Raw genomic sequence first — 12933 nt, forward strand, 5'->3', positions numbered from 1 at the left:
GTTCCGGCTGTAAGACCTGCACCTGGGGCTCTACTCCCACCCCCAGCTGTGGTCTCAGCCTCAGCCCCCTTACTCCTGTCTGCGTCCCGCCCCCATCCTGGAGCCAGCTCCGGGGAGTGGGGGGGGCACAGACGGGGTAAGGGGAGGTGCAAGGTAAAAAGTTTGGGGACCACTGGCTTTTAGCACCACCCCTGTAAAAATTGTTCCATCACCACTGCTCAGCCCCACCCTGGAAGGGACCTTTGCGAGGAAAGAGAGGGGAGTTCAGTCCCAGCTGAGACAGATCATCAGTACATGCCCTCCGTCTGTCTCTTTCCTATGGTCAGTGCTCAGAGGGTTGAGATGGATATTTGTACAGAGCCAGTGCCTCAGCTAAAGCTGGGTTTGACTCTGATGGCTCCTCTACCATCTATAAAATAATTAAATCACTGTAATGTAGCTGCAAGGGCTGTCGATCCGTTCTCCCGCCTGCAGCCCCTGCTGCTATTGGCAGCTGGGACTAGGGCCATGACAGGTGGTGAGCCAATACTGTCACTCCTCTGTGTACCATACCCACCTGCCTTCCCTTCTCCCATGACTTTCTCACCGGCCGTGTGGCATTATAAGGACACACAGCAATTGTCGGGGGAGGGTGTGTGTGACAGTGACGTCCCTGCAGGCTTTCTCTATCATTGGTGTAGTACACATGCACACACCCATGGCATATATAGCTGCATGAGGGGGACATCTAGTTTTCCACAAAGCCTTTCCATCAGGGCGGTGTGAGGGAGTGGGTGGAACATAACACTAGGGGCAAAAAGTTGGGGGATGGAGGAAGTAGATCACATGATGCAGCAGCTGTTCTCTACACAACAAACCCAATTCTCATTTCTGACCTCTCACCATCCCCAGGCTGGTGGGGGCTGGGAATATTGAGTCTGTTGTATACTCAGTCATTGGGGGGTGGAGGGGGGCATGTGAAGGAGAGCTCAACAATCTTCATCTCCGTCTGCCATATACCATTGACAGGATCAAAGGGAAGCTGGAGGCCAGGATGCAAGCCCTAGAGGCCCTCAGAATGCCCCTTTGCGTGTGAAAAGTCCCTACGAAGGGAAAGAGATAGCAGGGCGCAGGCAACTCATGCCTCCTCACATCTCCTTCGGGCTGCCCTGATCATTTCATATTTGTAAAGCACTTTAGTAATGTGGCTGATGTAATAAGTGGTGTCGATGCTGATGATGTCAGGCCTGGAGCATGTTGGCAGGCCTGGAGCATGTTGCAGAATCCCATGGAATTCTGGAAAAAGGTAGGAGCCAAAGTGGAGTCTGAGCTGATACCCCAATCTCTGTTTTCACCCTCAACAGATGTTATGTAGAAGACCGAAGCTCCAAAGTGGCCTGGTTAAACCGTTCTGGCATCATTTTTGCTGGACAGGACAAGTGGTCCCTGGACCCTCGGGTAGAACTGGAAAAACGAACCCCTCTGGAATACAGCCTCCGGATCCAGAAAGTGGATGTCTATGATGAGGGGTCTTATACATGCTCAGTACAGACACAGCATCACCCCAGGACTTCCCAGGTTTATTTGATTGTGCAAGGTAAGAAACAAGAACTGGGAGTGGGCAAAGAGTGGAGGTGCGAGTCATTTCTTTCTGGGGAATCTGTGTTGTAAATGGCTGGAGGAGACTGTACAGACACCACTGACCCAGTAAACTGTGGAACAAGCAATATAGGCTGTGTGTGGGCAATTCCTTTAGTTCACACCACATCTCTAGTATCATCTTCCACTGTGATATGCGTGATCTAACACTGCCTTGCGTATAAAGGCTTGACACGGCAGAGAATGCTGATGACACTAGAGCTGTTCCACTGCACTCTAGGGCTGGCCCTGGCTGTACTGACACCTAGGCAAATACATTTGTTTTTATAGCACTCGCCAGAGAGACAACATACTAGCTGCCTCATCTCTTCTCCGCCTCTCTCCGCAGGTCATCTTCATCACTTTGTCTTCCCCATGTCACCTTCCATCTCTTGTCCCTCACTCTCTCCTGCCTTCCCCTTTCCATTCCACTCTGCACAAGGGTGGAGAATTTGTGTTTTGACCAATACCTTGTACTTTGGGGATTGGCCCTTAGAGGGTTGTGGCTAGATGTCTCCTCCTGATAGTGGACACACCTTCCAGAGTCACGGCCCCCGTGAAACATGGTGTCTGATGTGACTGCCAATCCACTTGAAGGCCACCTCTTCTCACCTCTATTTCTCAGCTCCCAGTTTACTAATTCTCCATGTAAGGGTCACGGAGAACTAGAACCCTGGCGGCCCAAATCAGTATTACACATACATATAATCTCTCTTAAATATATATACGGTTGGGCATGGCTTAATTACATACTACAGACATGTTCAGATTTTGTATTATCATTCAGACAGCAGTTGGTTATTTCTTCAAATTTACTAGTAACCCAAAAGGCTGTGGATTTTATTTTGAGATTCAAAATAAGAAGTTTCTGAAAAGCTCCAGCCTCTCTTTCTGTGGTGGTACTTGGCAGATGCAATGCTAATGAGGACATAGAACATGTACCTGCAGTGTATGGTTTGTATGTGTATTCATAGGTGATATTCTACAGGTGAATTGTGTGAGTCAAATAGCTTGTGACATGTGCAGGCACACACACACACACACTCTCTCTCTCTCTCTGGGTTTCAAGACTTTTGTAACTATTTATTGGAAGACAGTGTTTACAAAGTGCAAGTTGCAAATCCAAGATGTAGCCTGGATCATCACTCTTTGTAACTGCTGGGGTAGGGCAAAACTAACCAGCTGTAGGGGTTTTTTTATTATTATTATTGCTGGTGAAATCAAATAACAAGCACTTTCCATTTACCTATCAAGAAAAATACAGGCACAAATGAATTTTAGAGCCAGGGACATGTATTTTTAATTTTGATCAGATATGGGTGCATGGAACAAAGTTGAGATCCAGAACCCTATTTCCCCTTGAGTTTGTCTGTGCTCAGTTCTAATGCCACCTAAATGCATGATTCAGGCCTGGTGCAAGTTGACAATGCAGCCATGCATGTTTATTATTGGCAACTCTTGCAGTTTGATCACAAGTTTCATGATGTGTGTCACATACTGTGTTGCAGTTGAGACCACTGAGGCATTGTGTCACCACCAGCTGTATAACCCTGGGTGCCTTAAATGCTCTGCTGTTGTGGCTCACAGCCCGAACATCAATAGCCAGCAGACAAGCATGCCGTATCCTGAGTGTCTGTGTGCTTTGCAGCTCTGGTTCAGCATTCTGATTCCAACAGCTGGCTTGTTACACCCCAGCCACACTCTGGCCTCCACCAGCCTGGGTTACACCTGCAAGATGATCCCAACAATCCCCAATCCTGAATTTTCCCAAAAACCATGCAATGTCCAGCCCTTTCCTGGACCATCCAGGGGAATAATAGGGTTTATTTGCTCCTCTGCTGACCCGAGCTGCAGCAGTGTGTCATGGAGAGAGAGGCAGCTTCTCAGGTAGGCAGGTCCCAAGTCATTTAGAGTTTCATAATTTAGAACCAATGCCACTCAGTCAGCCAGCACTGATCCCAGAGCATCCGGCACATTCCTTAAACAGCCAGCACAGATCAGGGCATGACAGAGTGCTTAATCAGATGCCTGCTATACTGGCTTTTCTTTCCAGATTGAATTAAGGTGTAGCCTCACATAGAACATACTACAATAGTCTACTGTTGGGGTGACAAAGGAACACGGGTAGAGAGGTCTGTATGTCTGAGAAAGGGTCAAGACCTGTTGGCCAGATGGAGATGTGAGGTGTGGGGGGAAGCTCTTCTAGGCACTGCTGCCATGCAAATATCTTATAGCACCTGGAACTTTTGACACCTCCACTACCCAATCTGCCAACTCTGCTGACAAACAATAGGCGCACATTGACAATCAGATGGGCTGATATAATCCTTGCCATGTCCTCTATCTGCTTCCTCCAGCCTACCCATATTGTCTCTAGTTCATCTGATCTGAGCCTCAACAACTCTGTCTCATCCAGGCCCAGTGGAATGCATCAAACATAATGGAGAAAGAGAAGTGAGTGTCATCAGCCCATTCGAAACACTTTACACTGTCTCAGATCAGCTGCACTTTGTATCTGTTATTTAAGACATTTCTGTTGACATGGAAGGCACATCGTAAAGAGAAGTTACCTCTTAGAGACTGTGTATTGTAGCCATGTCAGTCCCAGGATATTAGCGGGATAAGGTGAGTGAGGTAATATCTTTTATTGGATCAATTTCTCTCTCACACCAAGAGAAGTTGGTCCAATAAGAGATATTACCTCACCCACCTTGTCTCAGAGATAGTGACTGCACAGTTCAGAATGTCATCTTGGATTGTTGCTCTTTTAGGGCTAAATCCTACAATCCTCACTCTGTCATTATGTTAATGGAGACATTTCCATAATCCTTATTTGTTGCACCAGGCTTGCATACACACAGACATTACATTCATTAGCAGGAATCAGACTTAAGACCTTCAGCCCTAAAAATGCAAGCCTCTGTGACTTGAGGTACATAAGAACATATGTACCTCATGTTCATACTGGGTCAGACCAATAGTCCATCTACCCCAATATCCTGTCTTCTGACAGAGGCCCATGCCAGGTGCTTCAAAGAGAATGAACAGAACAGGCAATTATTGAGTGATCCATTCCATTGTCCATACCCAGCATCTGGAAAACAGAAGTTACAGACACTCAGAGCATGGTGTTGTATCCCTGACCATCCTGGCTAATCGCCATTGATGGACCTATCCTCCATGAACTTATCTAGTTCTTTTATGCGCCCTGTTTTAATTTTGGTCTTCACAACCTCCCCTGGCAACACGTTCCACAGGTTGACTGTGCGTTGTGTGAAGAAGTACTTCCTTCTGTTTGTTTTAAACCTGTTGTCTATTAATTTCATTGGTTGAACCCAAGTTCTTGTGTTGTATGAAGGAGTAAATAACATTTCCTTATTTACTTTCTCCACATCATTCAAGATTTTATAGACCTCTTATCATATTCCCTCATAGCCCACTTTTCCGGTGTGTGTGTATATATATATATTTTGCTATGAGGTGACCAGAACTGCACGCAATATTCAAGGTATGGGCATACACTGGATTAATATAGTGGCATTATGATATTTTCTGTTTTATTATCTATCCCTTTCCTAATGGTTCAAAACATTTTGTTAACATTTTTGACTGCCACTGCACATTGAGCCTATGTTTTCAGAGAACTATCCACGATGACTCCAAGATCTTTCTTGAATGGTAACAGCTAATTTAGCCCCCATCATTTTGTATATATAGTTGGGATTATATTTTCCAGTGTGCATTACTTTGCATTTATCAACACTGAATGCCATTTTGTTGTCCAGTCACCTAGTTTTATGATAGTCCTTTGTAACTCTTCATGGACTGGTTTGGACTTAACTATCTTGAGTAGTTTTGTATCATCTGCAAACTTTGCCACCTCACTGTTTACCCCTTTTATCGGATAATTTATTAATATATGGAACAGCACTGGTCCCAGTACAGATCCTTGGAGGCACTGCTATTTACTTCTCTCCATTCTGAAAACTGATCATTTATTCCCACTCTTTGTTTTCTCTTTTGCGATCCATGAGAGGACCTTCCCTCTTATCCCATGCGTAAGAGCCTTTGATGAGGGACCTTGTCAAAAGTTTTCCGAAAGTCCAAGTACAGTATATCCACTGGATTACCCTTGCCCACATATTTGTTGATTCCCCCACAAAGAATTCTAATAGATTAGTGAGGCATGATTTCCCTTTACAAAAGCCGTGTTGACTCTTCCCCAACAAATCATGTTCATCTATTCGTCTGATGATTCTGTTCTTTACTATAGATTCAACCAATTTGCCTAGTACTGAAGTTAGGCTCTACGAGTCTGTAATTGCTGGGATCGCCTCTGGAGCCTTTTAAAAAAAATTGGCATCACATTAGCCATCCTCCTCATCTGGTACAGAAGCTGATTTAAATGATAGATTACATACCACAGTTAGTATTTCTGCAATTTCATATTTGAGTTCCTTCAGAACTCTTGGTGGATACCAGCTGGTCTTCGTGATTTATTACTGTATAATGTATTTAATTCATTACTGTTTAATAATTCCTTCAGCTCTGAGTAGATAGCTGGTTGTTGTAATTGTTGGCACCAATCTTTAGAGAGAGACGTGATCACAAACAGAAAACACATAGCAACTGCAGGCCAAATCATACAGTTCTTATTCACGAAAACTCTGATTGGCTTTAGTGTGTGAAAAATACTGTCAGATGAACCTTTTTGCTATTATGCATTGCTTAGACCATATGGAACTTATTGCCTTTAGCATCCAGAGTGACCCTTCTTTGTTTCAGTGTGGAATGAAGATGTATTTGTTTTCACTGGATTTTAGCCAGTTTAAATTTATTAATAATTCTACTTGGTGGATTAGCTGTGTCCCCTTTAAATTAAGTGGGTTTGTGCTGGTGAATGGTGCAGCACCGAAAGCACTGGAGAGCAAAATCCTTTATTTATCCACAGAACACACAGTGGCAGGTGTGGCCGCCCCATGTGTACACATTGCTCTGCCAATGGACCTCAACCTTGACCCAGAGGGACCTGCCTCGTGGGGTGAAAGTAGAATTCTGCTGCGACTAGTGATAGGACGGCATTTAGGGCCAATTGTGATGGTGATTTATGTGCTGTGAAAACTTCACCAAGTGGAACTGGACTGAGACCTGTTAACTTTATTTACACATGACCTTCCAACCAGCCAACAGATAGTACCAACATCTGAGTGCTACTGACCTCAGGCTCAAACTAGTGTCCTAGAGTCTGGCTCCATTTCATATCTGGACTCTTTTTGTACTTTTCTCTTTAATCTTATTGTAAAGCACCTTGAGCTGCTCCTTTGAACAAGATGCTGTGAAAGTTCAAATATTTATTGATGTAACAGGACACCATGAGGATAAAGCTCAATTGGTTTGTGATGTCATCAATACCTCCAATATGGGAGTTCTGATCTCAGTTTACTTGTGTCATCCCTGACTGAGTGCATTGCAGGGCAGGGGGATGGCGATGGCAGAGCAGTTTGAAGAGGCTTAACCGTCTATTTTCTTCACTAACCAAACAATAAGGATTCATGATCACTGGCACCACCTTCTAGGACATCCATCTACTCCCAATTTTATGGGCTCAGACTTTGCTCTTGATTTTGGCGGGAGTTTTCTGAGCATTAAAGCAGGGAAACTCTTACATCAGAGAGTCTGCATTAGGTAAGAACTAGCACAAATAACTCTTTCTTGACAGACTCCAGAGGGATAGTGACAAAGGATTTGGTGACAGATGCAAAGAGTGAAGAAACCATGGGAGGATCAGTTTTCTGGAAGGGAGAGAGAGAAGATCATTTTACAAGGGGTACTGGGAAGAGGCAGGATCAGCATACTGGGGGGGATGGGAATGCACAGAATTAATTTGCACTGGGGCTGAGCTAGGGACACAGGATCAGTATGAAGGGGGAGGAATAGAACTGAAAAGGAGGAGGATCATCCCAGGCTCAAGAGCACAGGGTTTTTGCTGCACCGTTGTTGGTGTTTCACTAGACTGTAAGTTTCCACTGGCAAATTAGTCTAGAATTCCAACCACACTGTAGTAGTGGGGGGGTATTCTTCCTAGTTTTTGCTTTGTGGGTTTGTTTTTGCCTAAGCGCATAAATGGCAGGAAGGTACACCTGGTATTTCACAATTTGCCAGGGAAGGTCCCTGGCACTCCACATATAACATTTGTATTGCCTCCCCACAGCACCCTACTGCCTCCCCACTTTTGTTGGCCTAACTATGGGCTTGGCTGAGTGCATTGGCTGGGTCTATTACCAGGCAATGTAGGCTTGGGGTCTATGATGTGTGTTGGATCATGGCATTTCTTGGCATGCAGATCACCACAGGGCGTTTTCTTGGAGATACTTCAGTGCTCCTTTTACAGATGCAGGCTGACAGAAATATGACATTGGGGTCCTGGTCAATTATTACAGTTCCTAGGTGCTGCAATAATACAAATAATAATAATGATTTAGGCCTCTTTTAAAATGATTGCTCTATTTTTGGAAAAATTCACATGAAATATGTGAAACATTTCCCAGGGATCTTTGAGTGTTATTTAGCCAGATCCTAAGCTGCTGTAAACCTGCATGACTCCACCGATTTCAATAGAGATAGTCCAGTTCACAGTCAGTGGTTACAATTCTAGATCTGAACCCCACAACTACTGATCATCAATTAATGATCGTCTCATATTGTTTCCCGTTTCTCTCCCATCTGTCTCCCTGTCTCCACCGGTTGTCTTTTGTCTTGTATCTGGGGAGAGACTGTCTTTCTGTCCTGTGTTTGTACAGCGCCTTGTGCAGCGGAGTTCTGTCCATGACTGAGGCTCCTACGCACTACCATCATAGACATATTAAATAACAATAATGAGGCCAAAGTCTGCTCCGGTTTTCACATGCTGAAATATCAGTGACAGTATGGGCACAGCAAAACTCTGCAGACCTATTGCATGCAGTGAGACCTGGGTTCTTGGTACAGTTATGCTTTTCAAGGAATACACTCCTCTTCACTTCCCAAATTAATCTTGTATGCCGCATTCCTTTGTGCTATTCAACAGTTGCAGGCTCCCAGCCCCTGCACCAAGAGGTGGCTGCCTGTCAATGGTAGGGGTGCGATTCCTGTGCCCTTTAGGATTCTTTGGGGATAAATGCTTGTATAAATTCAAATTATTATTGTAATCACTATTAGTAGCTTGTCTATGATAGATCAGCTTGAAAACCTGGAAATGAACAATAATTAAAAAATCCCAAACCTTTTGAAGGGATCATTTCTACTTCAAAATAATGAGAAAAGATACATAGCATGCTCCCTGTAGCGGGGTGAACACCTGCTCCGGCCCTGGACGGGTTGGAGAAGCCCTGCAGAGGGCTGGGGCTGGGCAAGGTAAAACCCTGGCTGATTGGGGGAAGTGGCTGCAGCTGGGCCACGCCCCAATCAGGCCACAGCTGGCCTGTATAAAAAGGCTGTGAGCCAGGAGCCTAAGCAGTCTCTCTTTGCCTTCAGAGAGAGAAGGACCTGGCTGCAGCAAGCTAGAGACAGGATACCTGAATGGAGCAGGGCTGGGGGCAGGCTGAGGAGCCGGGGAGCTCCAGCCTGGAAAGCCCCAGGCTGCGGCCTAGTGGAAGGCCAAGGGGTACTCGGGGTTGCAGAGGGCAGCCCAGAGCTAGGCCAAGGCAGCAGGTCCAAACCCAACCTTGCCTGTGATGAGTGGCCTATACTGCAGTCTGCCCCAGGGAACGGGGGCTAGTTGGAGACTGGCAGTGGCCTTATTCTGAGGTGAGGTAGGGATAGTGGGTGGGGGTTCCCTAGGGAGGGGAGATCCTAGTACTGAGGGGTGTACTGCCAGGGGGCAGCACCCAAGATACAAGGGCATCGGGGTCCAGGGAGGGACACGGGGGCCAGAGGACAGGCGGACCACTGGCCTGCAGACGGTGCTCCAGGCCGCTGGAAGAGCTAATTCCCAGAAGTCACCAGCAGGAGGTGCCGCAGGGGTGAGTCCGCTCCTCTACACTCCCCTAGAAACCTGTGAATCAACCGCTTTTTCACTAGCAATACAGATGACTGCTAAGGCTAATCACACTCCGAATCTTTAGGTGTCATATCAACCTTTCCACACCATTATCTGGCTTTCAGTTTTCTTCTTTTTATTTAAAGAAAATACTCTTGGGTCAAATTTCGACAAGTTTCAGTTTTGTTCTAATAAGATTTTAATAAATCCAAATGAAATGTTTCCACATTATACATTGTATATCTATATAAAAACACATCAATATAGATGAATTCCACTGGTGCCTGAGGACTCAATCCTGCAAACCCTCCATGCAGAAGACTCACGTTGGTGTCGCTTGTAGTTCCAAGCCCATAGGGTCCACTGGATCAGGGCCAAAGTTTCTGGCCTGCAGTGGTGCTGTCTGTGTACATTGTTGTCTTCTGCTAGAGTATGACAACCTGGGGTGAAATCCTGGCCCCACTGAAGTCAATGGGAATTTTGCTATTGACTTCAGTAGAGACAGGATTTCACTTCTGAAACCAAAAGCAGCTAGAAACTGACTGCAAAGTAAACCAAAACCACGGGCTGTTCTTACCATCACAGCCAAAAACCCACCCCCTTCAATCCCAACCCCATAAATATAAAAAAGTATATTTTAGTTTTAAAATTCTTTCCATTTTAAGGTTTTGAGGTGGAATTAGGGACAGAAATGAGCTCTTTTGGAAAATATAGTACTTTTAGTCTGGCAATATCTCCTTAAAGGTAGACTAAAGACTGGGGAAAATGGTGTCTGTGTCCTTTTGTACTGGATGCATGGTGTATGCTGGAACAGAAGAACGGCCATACTGTGACAGACAAATGATCAACCTAGCCCACTATCCTGCTATCCTGTCTTCTGACAGTGGCCAATGCCAAATGCTTCAAAGGGAAGGAACAGAACAGGGCAAGTTATCAAGTGATCCATCCCCTATCATCCAGTCCCAGCATCTGTCAATCAGAGGCATAGGGAAACTCAAAGCATGCAGTTGTATTTCTGACCATCTTGGCTAATAGCCATTGATGGACCTATCCTATATAGTTTGTTTTCTTTTTAATCCAGATTTAGTTACGATCTTCACAACATCCCCTAACAACAAGTTCCACAGGTTAACTGCGCTTTGTGTGAAGAAGTACTTCCTTTTGTTTTGTTTTTTTAAATGGTGCCTATTAATTTAATTGGGGTACCCTTGGTGGTTCTTCGAGTGATTGTTCATGTCCATTCCAAGCAGGTGTGTGCGCACCGCGTGCATGGCAGCCGGAAGATTTTACCATAGCAGCGTCCGTAGGGTCGGCTCTGGCGCCCCCTGGAGTGGCGCCTTCATGGCACTGTATATAGGGGCCAGCCGACCCCCCACCCCCTCAGTCCCTTCTTACCGCCGGTGACTGCTAGCTGGAACTTCTCTTGCTCTTCAGCAATCGTGGCAGTGTTCTATAGTTCGTGTAAATAGTTAATTAGTTAGTTAGTTGTTAGTGTTAGATAGTTAGGTATCAGTTGGGGGTTTACCCCCAGCTTTTCGTCACCCCGCTGGGGCAGGCCCGGGTCCCCAGGGTTCAAACTCTGTCGGGACTGCGGGAAATTTATGCCGAAAAGTGACCCGCACTCTTCGTGCTTGCGGTGCCTCGGAGAGACCCATCAAAGGGACAGTTGCACTATCTGCAGGACTTTTCGCCCCAGGATTCTCAAAGATAGAGAGCAGAGATTTAAAGTCCTCCTAATGGAGGCGGCACTGCGGCCGCAATCGGATCCCGGGTTCCGACCCGGCACCCAGCACTTCATCCTCGGTGCGCAGTGCCCCGGCACCGGAGATAAGTCGTGAGGCCAAGGCCCCAAAACCCCGGCACCGGAGAGAGTCGGCGCATAAGAAATCATCTTCTACAAGACACCGCTCTCCATCGCCGGTGCCAGTTAAAAAGAACAGGCCGCTGAGGGAACAATCTCCCCACTGGGACTCTAAAGATCGGGCGCCGTCCACGAGTGTTACGGGACAACCCGCGCCGCAGACCCATCCGGCCATCCCCTTGACTCCCGCCCCGGAGAGGGCAAGGTCGAGTCCGGAACGGCACAGATCCCCAGATATGATGGAGGAGGTCCGCCTCCCATCGACGCCGGAGGCATTCGAGGCCGCATCAGACCTCTTGAGCCTCCCGGTGCCGGCATCGCCGCACCGGTGCAGAGAACCCCTGGCTACCGCCGGGCCCCAGTATCACTCTAAGGGCAAACCGACGACGCACTCACTGCACTCTCCACGCAGCACCCCGTTAGCGGCACCGGCGCGAGCACCCCCGCCGGCGACAGTGGGTACCGCTCCTCCAATGTCCTCATATTCAGAGACTTCTGACTCAGAGGCAGACTACTACTGCTCTAACAGATCGAGGAGCAGATGATCAACCTCGCGTAGGAGTGCCCAACCGTACCCACCACAGTGGCATCAACAGCAGGAATGGCAACCGCCTCCAGAGTGGCCGTTCTGGACGCCGTGGGCCTACCATCAGTCAGTGGGTCAGGCATACGGGCCCCGCTCACGGACCACTTCCGTTTCCTCAACGTCAGCGGCACCGCTGCTAATGCCACCGCCACCGGCACCGCCGTCTGATAGGAGTATGCCACAATTCAATACGGCACCCCCTGGTCAAACAATGGCACCGACGGGGACTTTGCTCCCGTCAGCGTAGGCACCGTCCAGCACTCCTCGGCATTCGGTGGCGACCCCAGTACCGGCCGCGGTGCCGCATCTTGAGCCCGCACCAGCCCCGCAGCCTGAGTACCGTGTGCCGCAGGCCCTCAGAGGGAGACGTGGTAGATGAAGGGCAGCTGCATGGGACATCTTCCTCTTCATCTCCGGACAAGGCAGTAGCGGGAACTTCTGCAGCACCGGCTCTAGAGGATAATAGAATCCTCCAACAGCTCCTTACTCGAGCGGCCCAGAGCCTCTCGATACAGATGGAACAGATCGAGGTGGACATTGATCCCATAATTGATATCCTGACCCCGTCTGACCCATCTAGGGTAGCCCTACCCCTCATAAAGACCATTGCGGACACAACCCGCACCTTGCGACAAACCCCAGCCTCATTGGCTCCTACAGCCAAAAAGATAGAGAGGCGGTATTTTGTCCCAACCAAGGGCTATGAATATCTTTATATGCACCCCCCCACTGGACTCCCTAGTGGTGGAGGCGGCCAACCAGAGGGAACGACAGGGTTTTCAGGGGTCTACACCTAAAAATAGAGAGGCGAAAAAGTTGGACCTCTTCGGGCGCAAGGTCTATTCAACGGGG

The 12933-nt window shown here is 47.4% G+C and overlaps 1 protein-coding gene across 3 annotated transcripts in view; it reads left to right on the forward strand.

The window, feature by feature from the left end:
• Positions 1–12933, forward strand: part of LSAMP (limbic system associated membrane protein) — a 1336346-nt gene that overhangs the window by 1102141 nt on the left and 221272 nt on the right. For all 3 annotated transcript variants that reach the window (XM_034789028.1, XM_034789018.1, XM_034789038.1), the window contains one exon: positions 1344–1576. In XM_034789028.1, the coding sequence (XP_034644919.1) occupies positions 1344–1576 (233 nt within the window). The remainder of the gene's footprint in view (positions 1–1343; positions 1577–12933) is intronic.

This window comes from Trachemys scripta, chromosome 1, assembly GCF_013100865.1.
Source record: "Trachemys scripta elegans isolate TJP31775 chromosome 1, CAS_Tse_1.0, whole genome shotgun sequence".
NCBI classification, from domain to species: domain Eukaryota; kingdom Metazoa; phylum Chordata; order Testudines; family Emydidae; genus Trachemys; species Trachemys scripta.